At 43.9% G+C, this 26,513-nt stretch overlaps 1 protein-coding gene across 6 annotated transcripts in view; it reads right to left on the reverse strand.

Annotated features, from left to right (window-relative positions):
* VPS13B (vacuolar protein sorting 13 homolog B) overlaps window positions 1–26,513 on the reverse strand; it is a 1,005,617-nt gene that overhangs the window by 154,760 nt on the left and 824,344 nt on the right. For all 6 annotated transcript variants that reach the window (XM_075920304.2, XM_075920302.2, XM_075920305.2 and 3 more), the window contains 3 exons: window positions 22,567–22,769; window positions 6,916–7,123; window positions 6,418–6,602 (listed from right to left, as the gene is read on the reverse strand). In XM_075920304.2, the coding sequence (XP_075776419.2) occupies window positions 6,418–6,602; window positions 6,916–7,123; window positions 22,567–22,769 (596 nt within the window). The remainder of the gene's footprint in view (window positions 1–6,417; window positions 6,603–6,915; window positions 7,124–22,566; window positions 22,770–26,513) is intronic.

The following is a 26,513-nucleotide window of genomic DNA, read 5'->3' on the forward strand; positions in this document are numbered from 1 at the left end:
CAGGAAAGTGGCCGTCTAGGGCAGGATAGCTGCCAACCTGGCCACCAAAGGCCACATGCGAACACAGGAGCAGGTTTGCATGAAAATCAAGTTGGTCCAGTGAGACCCCCGACCCTGAGCTTAGAACATAAGAACGGCTGTACTGGGTCAGACCAAAGGTCCATCTAGCCCAGTAGCCTGTGTGCCGACAGCGGCCAGCACCAGATACCCCGGAGGGGATGGACTGAAGACAATGACCAAGCCATTTGTCTTGTGCCATCATCGCCAGCCTTCCACAAACAGAGGCCAGGGACACCATTCCTACCCCCTGGCTAATAGCACTCCATGGACCCAACCTCCATGAATTTATTTAACTTCTCTTTAAATTCTGTTATAGTTCTAGCCTTCACAGCCTCCTGTGGCAAGGAGTTCCCACTAGCACCAGCTCCCCGGTGCCACTTGCCCCCACTCCCAACAGCAGTCTTGAGGGGGCAAAGCAGCCTCTGTCCATGGCAAGCCCAAGCTCCCAGTGGACAGAGGCTGCTCTGCATCCCACAGATAGCAACTTTATTACAATCAAAAAGCAAACACTCCCCATGTTTGGAATGGCTACTTACTGTATGGTAACTTTGTTTCTTTGAGATGTTAATGCTGTTCCTATTGTAGGTGTGCATGTGCCTCTTGTACTTGAGACTGGAATTTTTTGAATAGCAGTGTCTGTCAAGGCCTCACTTGGACACTGTGCCTCCGTATACACCCATAAATGGCAAAGAAGCTATAATTCTCTCTCAGTTGCCTTGAAACTCAAAGCACATTTTGTGAAGGACTTTGAAAAGCAGGGATGGAGGGAAGATCATGGGACCCACTGTGACAACATCTAGAACCACAGTTATTGTCAGGTAAATAAAAGGTTAGTTACATATAACTGGAGAGTCTGAAATGGCATGTGTAGCAGGTGCCTGAAGTTGAAGAATTTGAAAGTAGGGTCCATGCCTGTGTTCCAACTTCACTCATGGTGCAGGTGACAAAGGGTGAGGTGGAACCTCTTCAGTTCCTTTTCAACTGCAAATCAGCGCAGTTCTGCAGCATGGGGGAAGGTGGACAGGTAATAGAATACTGATAGGGACCACAGATTTTGAAGAACCTCCAGTTACAGGAAGTAACCTCCTCTAGTTACAGGTAAGTAACCTCTTTTTCTGTGAGTGATGGTTTCTGACAGTGATTGTATTCTATTGTGGGAGATTGACAAGCAGTACCTAAGCAGGAGAAGGGTGAAAGGATGAAGACAGTAAGGCTGAGTGGAGAATCTCTGTCCCAAAGAAGGCACCAGAAGCCCAGGCCTGCACCAGGACAGAATGCCTTGCAAACATGTGAATGGAACTCCATGTGGTCACTCTACAGATGTCCAGGAAGGGTACATTCTGAAGACACACTATGATCATTCATTGAGCTTTGAGTGGAGTGAGCTCTTACCCCTAGTGGAAGAGAGGTTTGAGAGCTGAAAACAGAATAGAATGCTGCCAGATATCCATTTGGAAATTCTAAGTGTAGATGGCATGTCCTCTTATTTTTTCTGCTATAGTGATAAACTACCTCAGATTTCCTGATTGGTCTTGTTCTCTGCGGGTAAGAGGTCAAACAAAGCTTGTTGAACATCGAGGGAGTGGAACCTACATTCTTCTGCAAAGGTGTGCAGTTTGTGAAGAACATATGTAAGTGGACAGATTGGTTCATATGAAATTCCAAAACTATTTTAGAAATAAATTTGGGGTATGGGTGTAAACAAGCTTTATCTTCATGGTCTGCCATCATTGTTCCCAGCTCACTGATCCTCCATGCCGATATGATCGCTACAGGAATGGCAACCTTCTTGGAGAAGAGGGACATGAAACAAGTAGCTAAAAGCTAAAAGGGGGCCTTGTTAGTACCAACCCCTCCCCCCACAACTAAAATTCAGGTCCCATTGGGGCCCAATCTTCGGAGGAGGCAAGAAAGTTCTTATCAAGACTTTCCAGAATCTGTTGGTTAATGGGTATGTGAAAATGGAGTAACCCTGAGCGGCTAGATGGTACACACTAATCGCCAGTCACTAACTGGACTCACAAAGAACTGAGGGACAGACCCAATGTCTTCAAAAATAGGATCTAGTCTAAGATGAAGTGAATATCTGTAGCTTCTGAACACCTCTTTCCTGTGAGCAGTACAAGAAGCACTGCCATTTAGCTAGGGAATACTTTCTAGTAGAGTTTTTTGTGCTATTAGAGAAGATGTCTCATATTACTAAGGAGCATGCATGTTGGAGGGATGATACCCATTCAAATACAATGCCACGAAGTAGAGTGGTTGTGCATTGGGGCATTTGATCTTGCCATTGCACTGGGTCAGAAGCTCAAGGAATGCTGGGAATGTGATTAGCGGGGAGATGACAAGCCCAAAAGATTGGGGAAACATAACTGGGCCAGAAAGGAGCAATCAGGATGACTGTTGCACTGTCCTGTTGGATCTTGTGTAATACTTGTGATAGGAGTGACAACAAAGGAAAGGCACAGTTGAACTGCTCTCACCAGATAAGGAGGAGAATATTGCCCTGGGAGCAGTCATGTAGGTTCATCTGGAGCAATACATGACATAATTGCTGTTTCCTTGGGAGAATCATGGACCCAGGCATCCAGCATTGCTTACTGGGATGCTGAGTTCTGAGAAATATACAGACCTTGATCAAGGGCTCAGAGCTGTTCAGCCAGAGGATATATAATGTTCTGCACTCACTGAAGGATTCAAAAGCCACCTTGTACTCTCTGGAGATACACACTCTATTACCAGGTCCACCTCAAGGAGTGTGGACATCTTGAGAGTCCAGAATGCACATCAAGGCCCTAGCACTATGGACAGTACAGAAGGCATGTGAGTGCTTTCTTTTGTTAAATCACTTTCACCTTGTACAGATAATATTAGGCAAAAATGGCTGGCCATTTTGCCCCTTCAAGGAACCAATGGAGTATGACTTTCTCATGAAAGGTCAAGCTATTTGAAACCCTTGCCTTTGAGGCGACTCTTACTTGTCTTTAACTTTTATTTTACCATTGACATAAGGAGCCCTGTTTGAGGTGGGTGTAGAATAACTCATATACTGTGGCAGGTACTAAGTACCACTTCTACACCATTTTGCAGCTGGACCAGAAGTTGACAGACATCAAATAGCTTATGGGTTTCTTCAATGAGACTGTTGTTTCAATCTCCAGTGCCTCAGCAATCATCACAAGGAGCTCCTGGAACATTTTAAAGTCTTCAGGTCCCAGCAATAACATTTCATCAAGTGACAAAAATGAAAGGCTTTATGGCAGTAATACAGAGGTTTGGTGCTGCTCTGTCCCTGGATCTGGCTCTTCCTAGTACTTTGTTAAGGTGGTCCACTAGGGATGCTGAGTGGGGGAGTGGCCTCTTAATGCCTCAGTGAACCCCGGTACTCCAGCAGGGCTATAGCAATAAAGATGGCTTGTTGATTATTGGTCAATCCAAGGTTATTACTGATGGACAGTTGGTGGTGGAGATCTTTAGGATAAGGTGGTAGAGTATCTTTGCGGTATTGATCACTGACCTCAGAGAAAGCAGCTCTCTACTGGATGATGGGGAAAATGTATGCCACAATAATGGTGAGGAGGAGCAGAATTGTTACAAGGTAGTGCAAAAATATCTAGTGTTCTTAATGTCAGAGTTTGCACTGGTGCAAGTAGGTGTTTTGGTACCAATGTTAGTCCCAGTTCTCCTTTGGGCTAATCCTCCATGGTATGCATGAACAGTGACCGGTTCATCATCAGAATTGGGGTCAGTGCCGGAGAAGTTTACTGTAACATAAGCTTCTCCTTCCCCAATCTTCAATGCTGCACAGTATCTTGTGGATTCATCTTCAACAACCATACAGTATCTGTCACTATGAGACTATATGGAATTCCATGTGGAATCTCTGCTTGTATTTGGCGTGGCCCTTCTTGGAGTTAGATGTAGATGCCAGAGGAGGTGCACCATCTTCAATTGTTGAGGACACCATGTGCGTTGATGGTGTCAATATTGGTAATGACTGGTTAGCAGTGCCATAAGAACATAAGAATGGCCATACTGGGTCAGATCAAAGGTCCATCCAGCCCAGTACCTTGTGTGTCAACAGTGGCCAATGCCAGGTGCCCCAGAGGGAATGAATCGAACAGGTAATGATCAAGCAATCTCTCTCCTGCCATCCATCTCCACCCTCTGACAAACAGAGGCTGGGGATACCATTCCTTACCCATAATGGCTAATAGCCATTTATGGACTTAACCTCCATGAATTTATCTAGTTCTCTTTTAACCCCTGTTATAGTCCTAGCCTTTACAGCCTCCTCAGGTACATCTACTCTGTACTAGTCTTAGGTGTTGCTTTTCTGCTAGACAGGATGTTGAATGAAGATGGCTTGTCTGACAGCATAACTTGAAAACTGTTCTCAGGATCTGATAACACCTTCATGGAGTGTTTAAGAAGATGGACATCTTGCACCTTACATAGTCTCATGGAGAATGAGAAGCACACAGAGAATCTGCTAATGTACCCACACAGGACAGAAATCTGCTTCTTCTTTCAGGGGAATTAGCCTATAACAAGATGAATAGCGCTTAAATCCTGCCACACTAAAGGATGTTGTACAAGGGTGTATGAAGAGTTCTAACCAGTTCAGTTCAAATGGATGGAAAAAGTTCATGACCGTTCATTCAGAAAATGAGAAGATTTCTCTAATATTTGGAGAAGTTTAGCAAAAGCTAAGAACTTGTGGGCGGAAAATTTGGTTCTTACAGCCACCCAGTTAGAGGAACTGAGGGAGGGATGCAGATGCCCTACTTTTATGCCCTTGTGTGGGAACACAAGAAGGCACAGGATGCATACACAATCCCAAAAGACATTGCTATTCAAAAGCCTCTAGTCTTGTATGAATGAGGAGTATGCATAACTTTAGTGTGGACCACTTTGACATACTCAGTGGAGAACCTATATTACTACATAGGGTTACAATTTTAAAGTGGTATATGTGGAATTTTGCCAACAAATCCTGTTCACTATGAGATTTATGTGGAAAACATGTACACTGTTTTGAAAATATAGTCTTCAAGGTCTGCAATTTGCAGGTTTTTACATGGACTGAGTGGAGTCCTCAAGAAAGTTCATGATAATGCTATTTCAATCTTTGATGATACCTCAGGCCACGCTTAATTGATTTTTAAAATTTAGTTCTTAAAGTTCATACAGCTTAAAGGAGTTGAAACTTGCCTGTCTAGAGGGCAAAGAAATTGGCAAGACAGCTAAATGATCTCACTAGCACTTTGTGCAGTGTAATAATAGTATATCATATTTCTATGGGAGATTAACCTGATCCATACCTTAATGCATATTGGTGCATAATTCAATTTTTAAAACAGAAACTCTTCCATTACCATTATAAAAATAACAAAATACAATTTAATACCTTTCACTCACTTGGAAAGGAAGGGAACATTTTATTTAATTAATCTATTTTTCAATATTATTTGAAAGCTGAATAATAAGCAGAGCTGAATGAGACAGAAGATGCATTTGGCTTTCAGAAAGAGGTGAAAATGAATTAAAAATATTAATTCATAGTTGAATAAAGATGTATATAGAAATAAATGGAATAAGGGAAATAATAAAGATGGATTATAGCAGACAGTACAAAATTCCTAATTATTCATTTTGCCTTATAAATAGTGGCAGAGCAATGCAATTGGTAAATGTAGGAACACTTCATGTATATACAGCCATACACTAGGTGAACAGAGAGAGCCAGACAATGCTTCTGAAGAGGAGATTTATTGATTGGGGTATTGGAACTGGAGTCTCTTTATCAGCCTCTCACACAAGAAGATGAAAAAGCAGGCTCATTACCATTTACCCACAAGAATATGGAAGAGGTACAACCACCCATCCACCAGAGACACTAGAGGAAATAGCAAAGAAGTCCTGAGTACCCTGCTGGTGAAAGCTTATAGTTTCTGGTAGGAAATATGCTCAGCAGTTGTATGTGGTTTTCACCTGAAACAAGGCAAAACACGGTACTTTGGGCTCAGTTTCCCTTTGTATTTCTCAGGTTCATTCAAATCAAAAGCACAAAGAAAAAGTCAGAGGGGCGAAACCATGATTAAAGGTTCACACAAAATCCTGCAAACCAGAATTGCTGAGATTTACTGTGATTTATGAAGCTATGAAAAAGCTTTCACAGGTAAACTGTAGGAAATATTATTCAAGTCTCTTTAAATTATCAATATGTTCAAACTTCAAAATTCAATTCCCATTTGTTTTATGCATAATTTTTACTAACAATTTCTAAAACACTGAATAAACTTTAAAATAACATTATTTTTTTATTAAGGAAAGTAGAAATTCCCAATTACCAACCTGAAGAACATCTCCAAGGTCTGCAGTGCTAATATCTGGATCTTCGGTTGTATTAAAAGGAACAGGAGTTATTCTTACAAGGGTAAGCACTCTGGGTTCTGGATATCTCCATAACATTATTCCTGGACTATCCTCTGTTTCATTGTAAAACACAACTTCATAGGCACTCGGCAGCTTCTGCGCCTCTATCAAACGAAAGCAAGCTATAATAAGTTACATAATTTCTAAAAAGGACCATGTTGGTTTATGAGACAAAAGTAGTTAAAAACAAATCTCTTAGGATCAAAAGGAGAGAAAATCAAAAAGTCAGGGAAATTGCTTTTTTAAGATTACAGCTAAATGGAAAGAAATAAAAAAGAAGTTGATGTAGCAGATGTTGTTTTCAATTGTTTTACCAAAAAAGGTAAAGAACTTTGTAATAGGTAAGAGATCTTTAAAATGTTACGACTGTACTTTGCAATTTTTTTTTTTACAAAACAACTATAATACTCTTCTTGCCTGCATCTTGTATGTACTGGAAGAGGCCTGTTCTCAGATCATCTGAGGTATGCTCAGTTTTTGAGAGTTGATTCTTTTCCATAGGAGACTGAATCTGGCATGTTAGATCAGAGATCAGCACCTCCCTCTTGCCTTGTTCCGTAAGGTACTCTTGCAGAAGTTCATGAAGAAGAACTAAACAATTCAAATGTTCTTGTCCCCAGAAGACCTTATAAAAATATAGAAAAGAAAACAAAAAAAGATTACAAAAAAGTTGCTTTAAAATATGTAATTATTTTAAATGAACTCACAAAATAAGTAAATAAATCAATAAAAATAAAGAACCTACATCTTTTTTGCTGTACTATCTTCATATACTATAACTTTCTGCAAATTTGTTAAATGGCAAAAAGATTCTAGCATGCCATTTGGCAAATTTGTCTCTCTCTCCAGTCTAAGTAGCATATTTATTTTTATGATTTATTTGGCACCCAAAGCACACTATGCATCACATGGTATATAAAATAGACAGGAACTTAACTGAAGTATATATAATCTAAAGGTCTGCTCTGCACTTACGGCTGGGCACATTGTTTAGTGTTGGGAATTGTCCCACTGAGTCAGGTTTTAGGATAAGCTTCTGAGGAAAGTAATTATACTGTTTCAACTGTTCAGAGCATGGTGTTACAAAATGGGCACTTAGGTTTGTAATTCTTCAGAGAACATTAAGTCTGGCTCGTTGAAATGACCTTCTTGTGGTATATATGTTTGGCAATAAGTTCCCATGGAAGATCTTTTAGTTAGTGTTTTCATGGGTTTTCTTAAATCTTTTGACTACATTTATACTTTTCCATTACTCTTAAAATTGGTGGGCAAGAGAAGGAAATTAGGAAGGAACTGCAGAGAATAACATGAAGTCCCATTATATGTATTGCTAAGAGTTTAATATTTTCAGTTCTTATTTGGAAAAACATTCTGGGAATTTTTCAGTGTTTAATTTACAAACACTAAAACCAGGATGAAATATGGTAATTAAAAAAATAGAAAAAATGCCTTTTTTTTTTTTATAATTTACACATTTTACTGTAGAATAATTGAAACTTTTTTTATGTGCAAAGGCTCTGATGCTGAGCCTCTTGCTGTCTTGGAAATAGTCTAACTTTGAATGTAAGTGCTCTGCAACAATAGTTCCATAGGATACAATCAAACTTTGCTGTGCCACTTTGTTGAAGTTGGAAAGTGCACCTGTTGTAAAAAGCCAGACTTGAGTTTCACATTGTAAGCATTAGGCATATTTATGTAAGCACTAAATTCCTCTTTCAGATTTGAATTTTCATCTTTAGTGGCAATTGGTTGAAAAACTCTCGCATAACAGTCATAGCATGCTGCAAAATTCACTCTGAGGAACAGGTGCAACACCTGGATGACACTGCAAAAAATCTTTAGCACCAAACACTTTGGGGTTCAGATTACAGGTACAGGTCATTTCCTTTTTCTTGCGGAGTGTTGTGCAGAAGGTTTTGAATGCTTTTTTTGGTTCTCTCATGTTCTAGGGCTGGAAGGATATCCAGAAACGTGTGGGTTTTCTCGCTGTATGTTTCTCCTGCAGCTTTTGTGCTAAATTCAACTGAGGTTTTGGTTGTCAGAATCTGGTAAATATCTGTATTGGCATATGTGTTGGCTGCTGTCAGAAAAAATTCCAGTGTTTCTGTGTGCCACACAGTGATCCCAAGTTTTCAACAATGAACATTAGCTTGATTTGCAGGATGTGAAGGTCATTTTTGTTATTTGCCAGTTTCTTCAGAGTTTCTACTTCAGAACCAAACAACTCAGGATGATCTAAGAGACACATTAGCAGAGCAAGTGAATTATTTACATGATAGGCAGCAAAATATAAGGTCACCCATAGGTGTGGCACAACATAGGTAGGTAACAGAGGCAGCTGGCTTGGCATTTGTCTTGCACTGTGTAAAACAAAGTCTTCAGATTGTTCACGTGCTTGAAAATGATTCTGAATCCAATGATGCAAGGTTTCATGTCTTTAATATTAGCGGACAGGTAACAGGTAGTAGCTCCGGCTTTTGACTGAGTTTAATCTCCTGTGCAAATTTAGCCATGTAGGCAGCAGAATCTGTGTTAGTTATGGCCACATTTTCCTAAGATAGTTTTTACATCTCAAATACGTCCATTGTTGCTGCACCAACAAAATGGCTTTCACAGAAGAGGGGACGAATGTCACACACGCTTATTAGCAGGCTTATTAGCTTTGAAAAACAGTATGAAAACACAAAGGGCAAGAATCAGATGGACCAAATCTTTAGTGACTCATCCAAAATCAGACTAGACCCTACATTTCCAGCAATTTGTTCAGTTTAGATATTAAAGTATTATCATTTTCTTTTAGATACTTACAAGCAAGATTGTTTGAATTAGGAAGAGTTTTTGCTGCTAGCCAGTTTTGTCACACAAATTCACCATGAGCACATCTACACAGCAGAGATAAAGCCGAAATATGCTATGCAACTTGAGCTATGCCAATTGTGTAGCTTAAGTCAAAACATCTTATTTCAGCTTTTGGCACTGTCTACACAGCAGGAAGTCCTAGAAGGAGCACTCTTCCTCCGACTCCCCTTATTCCTCATAAAAGGAGGGTTATAGGAGTCAGAGCAAGAAGTCCTCCAGGTTGACATTATTTCAACTTTATGTTGAAATAACTGCTTGTAGTATAGACACAGACTATGTTATTTCGAAATAACATCAGTTATTCTGAAATAACAGTACTGTGTAGACATAGCCCATTTGCCCTCACTGAAATAGAAGTGGTTGTCTGATGAAACAAAGAGCACCCACAAATTCATCGATACAATTCTGCTGTGTCATTGCCTTCATTAAAGTACTAGCAAAAGTGCCTGATACTGATTGCTTATCCTAAAATTCACTTTCTTCCTTAAGCTTCTTGTGTTACTTTTTTCAACATGTTCCATTATTCAGTCAGCATGAACACTAATTTCAATGCTGCAGTACTTGCAGTGCAATGAATTCTCTTAATTCCCATCTATTTTTCTTGAACATTTCTAAGCATTGATTTTCTTGCTGGTATTCAGGCATAGATTTGCATTTTTGCCTCAAGTTTAGCTTTTTAAAAAAAAAAAACCAAATCTGTCTTTATCTGTGGGGGCTGAGCACTTCAATAAAAGAATGCAAACAAACAGATGGGCAGATATTTTTAATTCCAAAAACTGGTAATTTATTTATGACAATTGATTAAAAACTGAAAATGCGGAACAGGGTGCCCTAAAGATATGCCAGTGAACAGAGATTATTTCATATTTACCAATTTATTTTATTTATTTTTGTAGATTTATGCAAACACACAAAAATGCCTTTCCAGTGTCTTCAGCCATCCTTGACACATCATAAATAATACCCTTAAAGTTCAACAGTAAAATTCAATAAAACTCACAGACAGTAAACGAGAGAACTTTAAAGCTCAAATCCCCTTCATCCTTCCTCAATTCTCCAGCAAGTCAAGACAATCAGATTCAGGCTATTTTGGGCCTGTGGAGGTGAAGGTTCTGGATCATTGACATAGAAGTCCCTCACTATCCTACAATTCATGAGCATTTGCTGATTAAAAATGCCTAATAAACCTGACATAGAGGATAAAAAAACTGCAGCATAAAGTAAAATTCACAATATTTCTTGGGAGGGAAAGACCTGGATATGTTGCTCAAGGAAGAAACCATGTGACAGTTATGAGTATCTTGTTCCTGGTATTTGGTTTCTTAGAAGGTAATCCAGTTCTCTTCTTACTCATAAAACCATCAAAAGGGCAAAAGAGAGCAATGTGGCAGAACAGTAATGGAAAAAAAATCAGAAGATGGGAGTGCCATCATGAGAAAAGGAAAGACGAAAAGAGGAGAGAAAATGGGGGATTAGTGAAAGTGAGAGAACTTGGGGGGAGCAGAGATACCATAAGGCAAAAATAGGTAAGGAAATAATCGTCAAAATCCCAGATCCAAATCTTTGTCCTCCCATTTCCTTCCTTCCTTTTTCTTTCTTTTCCTCTCCCCAGTGGGGAGACTCCCTGGCTGCATCTAGACTGGCAAGTTTTTCCGCCAAAGCAGGTGCTTTGGCGGAAAAACTTGCCAGCTGTCTACACTGGCCGCTTGAATTTCCACAAGAACACTGACTTCCTACTGTTTGAAATCAGTGCTTCTTGCGGAAATGCTATGCTGCTCCCATTCGGGCAAAAGCCCTCTTGCGCAAATGCTTTTGCGCAAGAGGACCAGTGTAGACAACGCGGTATTGTTTTGCGCAAAAAAGCCCCGATGGCGAAAATGGCAATCGGGGCTTTCTTGCGCAAAACCACATCTAGATTGGCACGGACACTTTTCCACAAAAAGTGCTTTTGCGAAAAAGCATCCATGCCAATCTAGACGCTCTTTTCCGCAAATGCTTTTAAAGAAAAATCTTTTCCGTTAAAAGCATTTGCGGAAAATCATGCCAGTCTAGACGTAGCCCCTGTGTATAGTGTAGTGTTTTATTTTGGTGGTTTTTGTTTGTTTGTTTATTTGTTTTTAATATACATCAGGCCTGGGCAAAATATGGCCTGCAGGCCAAATCCAGTCCCCCAAGCCACCGGATCTGGCCTGCAGAGGCAGTGGGAAACCCCAGGCAGGCTCTCCTGCTTGCCCTGCAGCCCCACACGCTGCTCAGACACGCGGCTGCGGGGCACTTTTTCTTTGAGTCTGCAGGGGAGCGGGGAAGACTCAGATGCTGCTCCTGCCCCCAGCACAATCCCATTGGACAGACACTGGCCAATGGGAGCTGCCTTTTTGAACAACAGGCAGCCAAAAAGCACAACCCTCTTGATCACTCACTCAAGCATAAGGCTGAGCAGGCAGAAACACTATAAGCTGTGCAAGCGTTTAGCTCTTCAGGCAGGCAGGCTGGTAAGTCTCCTGGGGAGAACCTGCCTCTGGTACATCAGCCCCTCCCCTTCCCAAGTCTCGGCCCCACACTCCTTCCCTGCTATTCCACATGCACCCATACCCCCTCCCAGATCTAGCATCCCATTTCCTGCTGGAGATCACAATCCCCTCCTACTCTAGGTCACATCCCAAAATTCTGCACCCCAGTTCCTTGTCCTAGGTCACAACCACCTCCTTTACTCAAACTCCTTCCCAGATGCCATTCTCCCTCATGCACCCCAATCCTTTACCCCAAACTCCCTTCTGCGTCCAACGTTCATCCCAGATCCCACATCTCCTCCATTAATACCATGGAAGAGTGTGGCCCTTGACCACTTTCCAAAATCTTGGGAGTGACTCCACATCAAAAATGATTGCCCACCCCGGATATATATGATACCAATGTGTTTTAATTGAGATTCAGACTTAGATCCAAACTTTGCAGTTTATGACTCTCTTTTTAATGGATGAATAAGGATAAAAGAACGGTTACTTACCTGTAACTGTTGTTCTTCGAGATGTGTTGCTCATGTCTATTCGAATTAGGTGTGCACACCATGTGCACCGCGTCTTCCAGAGCGTTTTCCCTAGTGGTACCCGTAGCGCCAGCAGGGCGCCCCCTGGAGTGGCGCCGCCATGGCGGGGCATAAGTACCCCTGCTGGTGCTCCCCCACCTCAGTTCCTTCTTGCCGGCGCTCTGATGAAGGGGAGGTAGGGGGGGAATCGAATGGACATGAGCAACACATCTTGAAGAACAACAGTTACAAGTAAGTAACCGTTCTTTTCTTCTTCGAGTGGTTGCTCATGTCCATTCAAATTAGGTGACTTCCAAGCCAACCCCACTTCAAGGAGGAGGGGTCAGAGCACTCAGAAAGAGAAGTCCACGAAAGTTGAACAATCCAAACAAATTTATTCAACTAAGCGAACACAGAAAAAACTGTAGAAAGTGCAATGTGACACAGATAAACAAACATATTTACAATACAGAGCTGAGGACCGCAGAGCCCAACCTTGCGTCCTCCCTAGCCAGCTGTGCCAGCGCGTAGTGCGCCATAAAGGTATGGAGCGACGACCATGTGGCCGCCCTGTAGATTTCACTCATTGGAACCTGCGCCCCAAAAGCTACAGAGGACGTCTGCGCCCTGGTGGAATGTGCTGTAACCCAGGGCGGGATCTTCCCGGCCAAGGCATAACACTCCCTGATATACCCTGCAACCCAATTGGACAACCTCTGGGTTGATATGGGGAGACCTTTCATTCTGTCAGCGACAGCAATAAACAATTGTGTGGATTTGTGAAAGGGTTTAGTCCTATCACATAAAAAGCTAGTGTACGTCTAGCATCCAGGGAATGGAGAACTTGCTCCTTAGAGGAGGCATGGGGCTTTGGAAAGAAAACTGGGAGGTAAATTTCTTGGGACAAATGAAACGGTGACACCACCTTGGGGAGAAAGGCTGGATGAGGGTGGAGCCTCACATTATTGTCAGTAAACACTAGGTAGGGTGGGTTTACAGTTAACGCCCTCAGCTCGGAGACCCTGCGAGCTGACGTAATGGCCAGTACGAACACAACCTTCATAGTGAGGTGCTTCAAAGAACACATGGCCAGCGGCTCAAAAGGGGGCAACACAAGTCTAGACAACACGAGGTTAAGATCCCAAGCGGGAAGAGTGGATCTAACCGAGGGATACAACTTATCCAAATCCTTAAGGAACCTTTTGACTACAGGGTCAGAAAACAGAGAAACTCCTTCTGAACCAACATGGAAGGCGGAGAGAGATGCCACATGGACTTTGATAGAGGAGGTAGAGAGGCCACTGGACCTAAGTTCAAAGAGGTAGTCCAGAATGGATGGGACAGGTGCACTCCCCTTCTGGACGCCCAAGACGAGAAGTGCCACCACTTGGCTGCATACGACCGCCTGGTAGACGGTTTCCTACTACTTAGGAGCACCATCTGTATCTCCTGGGAACATTCCCTTTCCGGTTGGGTCAGCCCCAGATAAACCAGGCCATCAGGTGGAGAGGGCTGAGATTCGGGTGAACCATGGTCCCCCTGTCCCAGGGTTGGGTCAGGAGATCCCGAACCGGCAGGAGTGTTACAGGCTCCTCGCTGAGCATATCCACCAGGATAGGGAACCAGAACTGCCTGGGCCACTGAGGAGCTATCAGGATGACCGTGGACCTGAAGGTCTTGACCCTGGTCAGAACCCTGGGAATTAGGGGAAACGGAGGGAAAGCATAGAGGATGCCCGCTAGCCATGGGAAGGTCATGGCATCCCCCCAGGAGCGTTCCCCCAGTCCCAACAGGGAGCAGTAGCTCCGGCACTTGGTGTTGCATGCCGAGACAAACAGGTCTAGTAGGGGACAACCCCACCTGCGGAAGATCTGACAGAGTGTCGAATTCTTGAGAGACCATTCATGGGCTCCGAAGGACCTAGTTAGAGCATCGGCCAGCAAGTTTTTGCACCCCAGCAGGTACTCTGCCTGCAAAACTATGTCATGCTCTACGCACAGGTCCCAGAGGCACAGAGCCTCGCGGCAGAGGGGAGGCGACCAGGCTCCCCCCCTGCCTGTTGAGGTAAAACACAGCCGCCGTGTTGTCCAGGTGGATCAGGACAGAACGGCGAGAGAGCTTCGACAGGAAGGTCTCGCAGGCTCTCCTGACTGCCCTGAGTTCCCAGACATTTATGTGCAGAGCCCGCTCTGCAGGGGACCATAACCCCTGGGTCCTGTGACACCCCAGGTGTGCTCCCAAACCCAGGTCGGAAGCATCTGTGACCAGTGTAAGTGAGGGGGGAGGTACATTGAATGGAAACCCGCTGCACACCACCGCCTCCTGTGTCCACCATTGTAAGGAGGCTATCACCTTCGGGGGCACTGTAAGAACTGTGTCCCAGAGACCCCTGGACTGGTTGAATGCCCTTGCCAACCAGGCTTGCAGAGGCCTGAGCCTCATTCGAGCATGGCGTACCACATATGTACATGCCGCCTTGTGTCCCCGCAACCTCGAACAGACCCAAGTGGTCATGATGGGGAACCAGGTTAACTCGGAGACCAGCTCCACTATGGACAGAAACCTGGTTCTGGGGAGGAGTGCCCTCACGTCCAGGAGGGCACCTACGAATTCGAGGTGCTGGGAAGGAATCAATGATGACTTTTCCTCATTTAGCATGAGCCCCAGCCTTACGAAAAGGGCCCTTGTGAGGGAAACATGGGCCTCCACTTGTTCATAGGAACGACCACAAATCAGCCAGTCGTCTAGGTACGGAAAAACGTGTAACCCTTTTTTGAGGAGAAATGCCACTACGACCGTCATGCATTTTGTTGAAAGGCCAAATGGGAGCACTGTAAATTGGAAGTGACATCGGGAAACAATAAAACGGAGAAACCTCCTGTGGCTGGGTCTTATTGCCACATGGAAGTAAGCGTCCTTGAAATCAAAAGTTGCGTACCAGTCTCCTAACTGTAAAACTGGGATAACCAAGGCCAGGGTTACCATTCTGAACTTGGATTTCACCACCATCTTGTTGAGGTCCCTGAGATCTAAGATGGGACGAACCCCGTCCTTAGGTTTTGGGACAACGAGATACCGGGGACCCTCTCCACAGCTCTCTTTTGGAGGAGCACTAGCACCTCCTGACGGAGAATGCCTTCGTGAGAGGTGTTCCTGAAAAGGGACGGGGCGGGAGGGTTGGAAGGGGGAGGTATAGCCATTTCTGACTATTTTTAGAACCCAGGTGTTGGTGGTGATTTCTGTCCAGGCATGGGCAAACCGGGATAACCTGGCCCCAAACGAGGCTGGTGCGCGACTCTCTAGTGCTTGGGCTGCTGAGAAGAGCCTTGACCAACCCAACAGGGGTTGTCCTTCTCGGGCAATGTCGACGACCCCTTGCGGACGAGGGGCCCGCCACTGCCACCACACCCCCACTGGGGGCACGAGGACGGTGTCTCCAGTAATCCCCACAGGGGACCTGGGACTGCGTTCTCCCATTGTCTGTAGGGCAGCTGTCGACGCTAAGGGGCTGGCGTGTGGATCCCTAAGGACCTCGTGTCCTTAAGCATATGGAGCCTGGAGTCCGTTTGATCTAAAAACAAGGCTTTTCCGTCAAATGGCAGGTCCTGGATCATGGTTTGGACGTCTGGAGGTATTCCAGACACCTGCAGCTAGGCACCACGGCGCATAACCACACCTGACACCATGGTGTGGGCTGCAGAGTCAACAGCATCCAGGGAAGCCTGAAGGGCTGTGCGGGCAATGATTCTGCCCTCCGAAGTGATGGCCACAAACTCCTGATGGGTCTCGGCAGGCAATTTATCCTTAAACTTATCCATGGACTACCAGGTATTATAAGCATAACGACTCAGCATCGCTTGCTGGTTCGCAATGCGGAGTTGCACCCCGCCAGTGGCATACACCTTATGGCCCATCCGGTCAAGGCGTTTAGGCTCCCTAGCTTTCAGGGATGGGCCCGGCTGGGAAAGCCTCTCCTTTTGAGCCACAGCCTGAATGACCAAGGACCCTGGGACAGGTTGGGAGTACAGGTATTTGTGCCCCGACTGGGGAACATAATAGCGCCACTCAACTCCCTTTAGGGTAGAGGTCAGGGTCGCTGGGATCTGCCACAGGGCATTAGTAATCTTGGCCACGGTTTTACTAAGCGGCAAAGCCAAGCGGGTGGGCACATCATCCGAGAGGATGTCAACCATGGGATCCGTGTCCTCCACTACTGGCTCCACTGGGACAACCAGATTGGTAGCCAGACACCTAAGCAGATTCTGATGCGCTCGAGCATCCATAGTAGGCAGTGCCGGTGTGGGATCTGCCAAGGCTTCATCAGGAGACGATGATGACGACGACTCCTGGACAGGCACCAGATCCAGCGTAGGGCCCGGTTGAAGAGCCAGCTGGGCAGGCGGCACCATTTGCAGAAGTGGCTCCGGCACCGAGGCCTGTGGCTCAGCAGCAGCATCTGTAGCAACCGACCTCTGGGGAGAAGGAGAGGGTCGTGACAGCAATGCCGACGGTTGAGCACAGTGCCCCGAGCCACTGGACACCACAGAGGAGGGCACAGGCTCCTGCCACTGATGGTAAGCCCACAGCATCCAGAAAGACCATTGCGGTTCAGGCGGCCAAGTTTTCTGCACCAGTGAACTATCATGCTGGTGCCGAGAACGGGATCTGAGTTGAGGAAGCTCTCGAGGACTCCGACCTGAACGACGCCACATCAGAATCCAACGAGTAGTCTGACTCAGGCCAGGGAGGCGCAGATGATGAATGTCCTGCCACCAAGAGGGGGTGGGGGCAAACCTGGCCATAGAATCGGGTTTGCCCGCGTGCGTGCAATGAGAGCATGCCGGCACTGGGAAAACCGGTCCCAGTGCGGGTGCTGTTTGCAGTGCCTGTTGTGGCACTGGGAGGACAGGTCCCAGTGCTGTGAGTAGAGCCAGTTGCGGCACCGGGAAAACAGGTCCCGGTGCTGGGAGTGGAGTCGGTGCCGGGAGGGCAGAGCCCGGTGCCTGAATTGGAGCCGGTTGCGGCACCAGGAGGATAGGTCCCGGTGCGGGTTGTGGTACCGAAGTTGGAATCGGTTGCGAGGAGAACCCCGAAGAGGCCGACGTCACCGATGATGGCGGCACCGGCATGACCCATGGGGTCGATGCTGGTGCCTGTAACGGTGCCGAAACTTGCATTGGTGCTGAAGAGGCTGATGCTGAAGGGCCTGGTGCCGATGACTGAAACGGCACCCCGGGAAAGCTGCTCAGTGCTGGTACCGATGATGGTGCCGCAGGGCCTGGGTGATACGGCACCGGAGCAGCCAAGATGGGGTCTGGAAGAGGTCCCAGCATCGAGGTAGTCGACTCCAGTCGAGCGCCAAGTGAAGCCTGGCGGCCTGTGTCTAGGCCGGCACCAATGTGGAGGCACGCGGTACTGGTCCCACAGGGGACGGTCCTGCTGCATAAGCGACCGGTGCCGTCCAGTCACGTCGGTGCTGAGGCAAAACCGGTGCCAACACGGCCTCCGGCGTAGGTGACTCCACCTCAACCTCTCCACCTCAACCGACGACGGAGGGGAGGTAGTGAGGTTAATAAGATCATGTGCCGCCTCAAAAGTGTCCGGCGTGGAAAGGCGGTGCGAGGGTAGTTGCCCTGGACTGGACTGGTGTCCCACTCGCTTACGCCGCACCGTGGTGGATGAGGACGTGTGCACCAGAGACTCGGCACTGCGGTGTAGGCCTGACTTGGACTTCTGGCTCGGAGACCTATCACGGGACGCTCTTGACCTCTTCGGTGCCAGGGAGTGAGACCGGTGTTGAACCCTCAACACCGAGACCCTGTCTCAAGATGGGGCATCGCGCGTGGATGCCGGTGTACTACGCACCACAGAATGTCCAGCCAGTGCCGGCTGTAAAGCCACCTCCATGAGGAGAAGTTTTAGACGAGAGTCTCTCTCCCTCTTAGTGTGTGGCTTAAACGACTTGCAGATCTTACAGACATCTGTAAGATTGGCCTCACCCAGACACCTCAGACAACTGTCAAGAGGGTCTCCTTTGGGCATAAACTTTGCGCAGACAGCGCACAACTTAAAGCCTTGCGGCCCTGGCATTCCTCACCCCCGAAGGGGGAGAAGAAAACAAAGAGACACTAATTATCTAACTAATTGAACTATTTAGAACTAACTACAATGCTAAGAGAAACGGGAACCATGAACTGAACTAGCAGAGAGACACGCTCCAATGACCGTCACAGGCGGTAAGAAGGAACTGACGTGGGGGAGCGCCAGCAGGGATACTTATGCCCCGCCATGGCTGCACCACTCCAGGGGGCACCCTGCCAGTGCTACGGGTATCGCTAGGGAAAACGCTCCGGAAGATGCGGTGCACGCACCTAATTTGAATGGACATGAGCAACCACTCGAAGAAGAAATATACTCTAAATTTATTTTAAATATAAAATGTTATCTGAACCTTAGAAAGACAGACATAACATAACCCTGAATCCCAACAATTTTGAATTTGGGGAAAGGACAGATTAGAATCTAGATCCCTTCCATTGGAAAGGACCCTCTTCAGAAACTCCTGCTGTTGATTTGATTTAAGTTTGAATTTGGATATGATCTCAGTTAAATGTTCATAAATTTTTGGGGAGGTGCATGTTTAGGGTTCCATTTCAGGTCATCCATAATCAAAACACTGAGGTGTGTAGAAAAAAAGAGGAAAACAGATGTAAAAATCCTGAATCTGAAGAAGTGGGATGTGCTCACAAAAGCTCATGGTACCATCTACATATTTTGTTAGTCTTTAAAGTGCTACCAGACTTTTTGTTGTTTTTTAAGTTTTTTGTTACAGATTAACTTGACTACTCCTCTGAAACTTAAAAATCCTGAAGATACATAAACTTTTCCAGTAGAACGAAAGAAAAAGGCATGGAGGGAGAAGGGGGGACGAACTGACAAAGTTTAAAAAGAATGTTGAAATGATTTCTGCAATAAAAACAGCCATACTGGGTCAGACCAAAGGTCCATCTAGCCCAGCAGCCTGTCTTCCGACAGTGGCCAATGCCAGATGCTTCAGAGGGAATGAACAGAACAGGTAATAATCAAGTGATCCTTCCTCTGTCACCCATTCTCATCTTCTCACAAACAGAGGCCAAGGAAAACATTCCTACCCATTCTGGCTAATAATAATAATGACTTTATTATAGCCCTCTATTTATCCCAACTTGGTCTTTTTCTATGATGAAAAGTCCCAGTTTTATTAATCTCTTCCCTCATATGGCAGCCTTTCCAAATCCCTAATCATTTTTGTTGCCTTTTTCTGAACTTTTTCCTGTGCCAAGATATTTTTTTGAGAGGAGGCAACCACATCTGTACACAGTATTCAAGATGTGAGCATACCATGGATTTATATAGAGGCAATAAGATATTCTCTGCTGTATTCTCTATTCCTTTCTAAATTACTCCTACCATTCTATTTTCTTTTTTGACTGCTGCTGCACAATAAGTGGATGTTTTAAAAAACAAAACAAAAAACTATTCACAATAACTCCAAGACCTCTCTCTTGAAGGCTAATTTAGTCCCCATCATTTTACATGTAGAGTTGGAATTATGTTTTCCAATACGCATTATTTTGCATTTATCAACATTTAAATTAATCTGACATTTTGTTGCCTAGTCATCTTGTTTTGTGAGAGCCTTTGAAGCTCTTCACAGTCTGCTTTGGACAATGTTTGTTCCATGTTAACTGGCTCTGCATGGTGAATCATATAACAGTGAATGATTTGTAATCCCAATTGTTTGAACACTAATATATCTAATCCTAATTGGGTGCTTTCAGCAGGCAGCAAGTGCACTGGGAATGAATGGATCAGTCTTTCCCAGCTGAGAAAGAAATATTCGTTCTCTTTCACCTTGCCAAGCAGTGCTTCATTTCTTCATTCACACTGCTGTCTGCAGCAATCCTGCAAGCTTGGCAAACCAGTGACAAAGTGATGACAATGGAATTTTTCAGCAAATGCCCTTACATGCTCTTGGAACCCCCTCTGCATTTCACTTAAAGCTGTAGCTAGTCTAATCCACACCATATCACTCAAAATTTAATCAGCCGTGGTCCTTGGCATTCCAGTGTTAGGCCAATGGAATATCAAAACACCAAAAATTAGTAGGCTATCTAGAATGCAGTATCTCAAGTATTTGTCTGACACAATGAGATGACAACCAATGATTCAGGATTCTGTGTGCAGAAGCATACTGAGAGGCAAAGAGAAAAATAGAAGCAACCTTATCTACTGATTTCATCACAGGATGAAACCACCAGATGGTAGGTCAGAAGTCTACAGTAGGTGGGTGGAAGGAATAAAGTGTTAACACAAAAGATCTTTTCACTATGGAGTACAGAAGCAGGATATCATGCAGTAAAGCTGGCTGAGAACCATGTTTTCCTTTCCTCTGCAGCCAAATGTAAATTGTGGGAGAAAGTATGGCCTAATGGAAGTAGAATCACAAATGGTAGTGGAAGTAACTCACTACCATGAATTGTAAGTTTACTGGAGAGGAAAACAAGGACTAGAAAGCACAGTCATCTGGAGGAACAATCTGGAAGATTCAGTAGTAACATGTAATTCTCATACTGTAAGGAGGAGAAGGGTGTCTTACAATCAAAGGAGACAACAGACTTTTTTTTGTCAGATTATAGTGTGCTAGTGAGGAAGGATGGTCTTGTGGTTAAGGCACTGGGCTGGGACACAAAAGATTTAATTTAATTCTTGGCTTTGCCACACCTGATTTGCCCACAGCTCTACTAATTTATCTGTGCCTCAGTCCTCAATCTGTGAAGTGGTGATAAACAATTATTTTCTCCCACTCTTGATCTGTCTTGTCTATATTGAAAGATCTTCAGGGCAGGGACCTGTAGGTACAGTAACTAACTCAAAGAGGCATCAATATCATGTGGGACTTCTTGGCGCTACCATAATAAACATTAATAATGGTGATACATGAGGTCATATTTAGAGCTGGTCAAATTATTTGTTATTAATGATTAATTGTAAATAAAACCTATTTTCATTTTGCAAACACAAACTGATCCAGATTTCTGAAAATGTTTTGTTTATAAATATTTACACTAACAAATTTGCTTGGAGGTTGTTTGACAGCTCTCATGTCAGCCATATGCTATTTGTAATCTGTAACTGATCACTTCAGTCACATGGTATCTGATCGTTTTCTGACAATCTTTTTGAAAAAGGATAATAGTGAACAGTGAGTAACGAGTAGGGTGCTTCAATAAATTTTGTACTAATAATCATCAATGATAAATCTGGTGAAAGTTTTGGTATTTGGAACATTTTCATGAATTATGCCCATTTAAATACTCGTGAACAACAATTAGCAGATAAATAATAGTGAACAAATTTGCTTATTTTATTGATGAAAATATTTTAATAATTTTGGTATTATACAATCAATTCTAATCATAACACTGAGATTTTAAGAATTTCTTTATTTAGGTGAGGGGAAAAGGCTCAATAAAATATCAGATTTTTCTTTTTATGTATATGTGCTAGAGTTTATTTATTTTTAACATATGGTGCTTATAAATCTTACTGTAAATATGTATAGATCTTGTTCTAATGATATTACAGCCTTCTTCCTTAAGCTATACAGCAGAACAGAATTCTTTGTTTCAAAAGCTCCTGTGTTTCTTGGACACTCGTCCAGTTACAGACACACAGAACTGAAGAGGAGGATAGCATGTAAAACTGAGTGTTAATTGCCACAAATAACAATTGTCAATTACTCCCCTGAGAATTTTCTGTAAGTTTTAAAAAACTGAAGTACATTTATTAGAGCTGCCCCAAGGCATTATGCACGTATGCACATATGCACGCACACACAAAACAGAAGAGGCCCTCAAATGTTAAGCGTTAGTAACCTGATACAGTACTTTTAAGAGAACACACACATATAGCTATACTACTGTAAAGTGGTCTAAACAGTTCTTTACAATATTGTAGGCAGTTTTGTTCTATTTGATCAGTAGTTTCATATAAATGCACACTTCTTTGAAAAACGTAAAAAATTTCAAACATAATGAAGTGTCTCACGATGCAATGTTTTACAAGTTTTCTGTGTAGTTTAGGAAGAGAATAAGATTTAAGGCAAATTTGCTTAAATATCAGAACCAAAAACATATACAGACCTGTATCAGCCCTCCTCTTAAGTCAAGATGAATTTTAGGAACAGATTGCTCTGGACCAGGATTACCACTGTGCTTACACCACTTAGCTTCCACATTGACAGAACAGCAGAAGGGGCCTATAAGAGCTCTGCTTCTTCCTTTGAGACTTGTTTTAAGGAGAAAATCATTTATTTCAAGAACAAAAGATGATCCATGAATTACACCTGAAAAAAAAAGGAAAAATACATTATTTAGCTTAGTGGTGTGTGTGTTCCCTCAACATACAAATAGTCTAGAAAGGCTTCCTACGGCAAGATCGTGAATCTTTCCCCCTTACTGGTGAGCAATTATTCATACATGTAGTCTCAATAACTTTAGTAGGACTAATTGTGTGAGCAAATGCCTCACCAACATAATTAAGGTATTCACAATCTGGCCATACTCCTTTTGGTTTGTTTTCAGTTTGCTTTTCCAACATACTTCAGTTCACTTTATGTAGATTTTCTAGTTATGGAGCCGGTATGTTTCATGCAAATATTTTAAAAAATACTATTTGCCAGAACATGATGATGTTTTACATGAATAAGTATTTTAAGTATTATGAATAGAGACATTTTTCATTAAAGTATGAATTTATAAAGAGAATATTAAGAATATGAACAGCTACTACATTTATTTTGTTCTAAACTGATAGGAAATAGCCGTTTTGAATTATTCTCTCCACTTTCACTCAGATTTCTCAGTGTAATATACTGCCTGGATAGAGTTCTTAACAGTTTTTTGCTTGAAGTTAACTCAAAAACAATCACAGTAATTCAAAATACATAACATGTATTTACTAAAATATATCACTTTAATCCGAACTTTTCACAACATAACTATTCACAGAGGACAGAGTATTATAAAACCTTGAAAGAGCTGAAGGCAGGTTAGATTTAGACTATTACCTATGTATTCTTGTTAGCAGGGCTTGACAAACCGCGGTGAAATCTACTCGTCAGCCTTGCACTGCACTTGCGCAAGAACCGCATTGCACGTGCCACCGGTGAACGGGGCGACCGTCTGAAATCTACTTTCCACGAATGAGTAGATTTACTGATTTGTCGAGCCCTGCTTGTAAGCTATAAACATGTTTAGCAAAGTAACACCACCTAAAAAAATAAGTTCTCTGGTGAATTTAATAAAACAAATTGTACCTAAAATCTCTTGACTCTTCAGGATATTTAGATGCAAAGCAATACAGCAGAGGCTGGGCTACATTTTCCCTTTTGCTGTTCATTTTTGAAATGGTCATAGTGAATATTGAATTTCACCATTCTTAGTTCACAGTGCCTATAGCTTATTTTTCTAATGAAATTTGATACTTACAAAAGATGAAAGATTAAAAAATACCCAAGGCCTACAGCATACAGATGTTTCAAAGGACTGTACTATGCTGAATTTTCAAACCTTTGCTAGAAGAAATAGTCAACTAAAATGGAACTCTATCCTGAGTACAATGTAAATATGCCTGGTTTAAATATGTGGGAAGGTTTAAACTTCTCTGATGAATCGCTTTCAAAATCCAGGAAAAGTCTGTCTTATCTTCTGATAGTTTAATATTACTATAATGCCAAGAATAATTGTATAATGTAATGATCTATAGTTTCTTAAGAATGTTGTTTGTGTTATGGAAGAAAATACATAATGAACTCAGTTCTTTTCTCAGATGCATGTTCACAGATTCCATCAATTCTAAGAGAAATACTAGAAAAAATCCAATCTCACTTCCATAATTGCAGAGGTATTGTACTGTGTGTGCGTTTTGAATAAGAAGAGATTGGGTCATACACTAGGATAAGTACCCTCTGGAGCCCACCTCTGTAGAGTTCAATATGGGGCAGAGTGCAGGAAAGCATGTAAAGACAGAGGTAGGACTAAAGGGAGCCCTACTGTGGCAAAATACACAGGGACCAAAGAGAGCTACCTCCACTATTGGACTGACATACATTCATAAAGCTACTTTGCAGTCCATGGGATTATTACTTAAAGTTCTGAGAGGGAATCCTAGACCCAATGGTAGTCAACAGGAGAGTGGCCAATGATTATAACAAGGCCAGAATATTAACCTTTGTCTCTGGATAATTCAATTTGGATGCTGGATTTGGCCCTGTGTGTGAAAATCAAGACCCGATTAGATGAGGTTCTTTCAAAAAGAATGAACAGAATAAACTAGGGTTGCCAACTTTCTAATTGCACAAAACAAAACTCCCTTACCCTGCCTCTTCTCTGAGGTTCTGCACTTCTTCAAGACCCTGCTTCTTTTCTTAGGCCATTCCACTCACTCCATCCCCCTTCCCTCTGTTGCACTCTCCCCCAGACCATCACTAATTAGCTCATTTTCACATGGATAGGGCAGAGGTCTGGGTTGCCGAAGGAGGTGAGGGCTCCGACTGGAGGTGTGTGGGTTCCAGGGTGGGGCCAGAAATGAGAGGTTCAGGGTGTGGGAGGGGCAGAGGGTTGGGATGCATGAGGAGGTGAGGGATGCATGCTCTAGGAGAGAGTTTGGGTGCGGGAGGACATGAAGGGCTGGGGTGTGGGCTCTGGAGTGGAGTTAGGGTTAAGGGGCTTGAGCTGTGAGGTTGGAGCTGAGGGGTTCAAAGTATAGGAAGGGGTTCTGGTCTATGACAGAGAGGTTCAGGTGGTGGAGGAAGTGAGGACTGGCTGGAGGTCTGAGCTCTGGGGCGGGGCAGAGGGAAGTACAGTGTGTGGGCTCTAGGAGGAAGTTTGGGTATAGGAGGGGTTTGAGATGCAGAAGGGGTTGAGGCTCTAAGAGGGAATTTGAGTGCAGGAAAGGTGCAAGCTCTAGGATGGAATTTGGGTGTGGAAGAGAACTCAGGGTAGGGGCAGTCAATTTCGTTGGTGGAGGTGCTGCAAGGAGTGGGATCTGGGCAGAGCTTATCTTGTGGTGTTCACTGGAAGCACTGACATGTCCCTTCACCCTTTGGTGAAAGCACATTTCTTCATTTAAATCGAAAGTGAAAGTGCTGTGTAGCCGCAGTTCTGCCAACAGCTGGGAGCTTTTTTGACAGATCCTGTACTCCTCATTTCGAAATGGTGTGTGATCGGCATAGTGCCGGAACGTGAGTATGCAAATGAAGCCCGGGATATTTAAATCCCGGGCTCATTTGCACTTTCGAAGTGCTTTATTTGCAACCCTCTACTGACAGAGGGATGCAGTCTGGAGGTAGCCCCAGTAGGCTGCACCAGGGAGAAAGGACTCTCTCAGCCTTCTATCACTACAGCAGCTTGGGGCCAGGTGAAAAGTGCCTCTGAATAACCTCTCCAGCTCCAGCAGGTACATCTGGGGGAGAGGTGCATGTCTCCTGCCTGGGGCAGGTCCAGGTTTGTCTGCCCCCCCTTCTTCTCAGCCAGAGTGAGGAATGCAGCAAATTGTGCACTTTCCCATTGTTCCCTGACAAAGGGGAACAGACAGTAATGCTCACGTATGAAATGGAGGGGGAGAAGGGAGGGAGGGGCAGGGAAGGAGAGCTTCAGTGACCCTTCCCCCACACTCTCTATAAGGCGTCTGCGGAGTGGAAGGCTCGGGGCAGAGGTAACATGCTTCCAGCCAGTCTTGTTCACCTTCCTGGTGATTCTGTCTCTTTTCTGTATGGTTTTCAGAGAAGCAATCCCATTCCAGACTCATTTCATTTTCTTGGCCCAACCAAACCCTGACCTTGCTTTAAGTTATGATAAGAGAAAGCTGTATGCCAAATTTGGTGATCCTAAATCTTATCAATTAGGAGGAGTTCTTGAACAAACAAGCAAACAGGCTGACACACAGATAGATTCTCAAATACATAGATACACAATGAAAAAACGCAAAGACTAGTCAAATAAACTTGTACAAATGGCAGTCTTGAGAGAGCTAGGAGGATAAGTACTTAAAGAAAACAGATGAAGACTGATACACAGGAACTACAAAA

Source organism: Pelodiscus sinensis, chromosome 2, assembly GCF_052426305.1.
Source record: "Pelodiscus sinensis isolate ZL-2025 chromosome 2, ASM5242630v1, whole genome shotgun sequence".
NCBI lineage: Eukaryota > Metazoa > Chordata > Testudines > Trionychidae > Pelodiscus > Pelodiscus sinensis.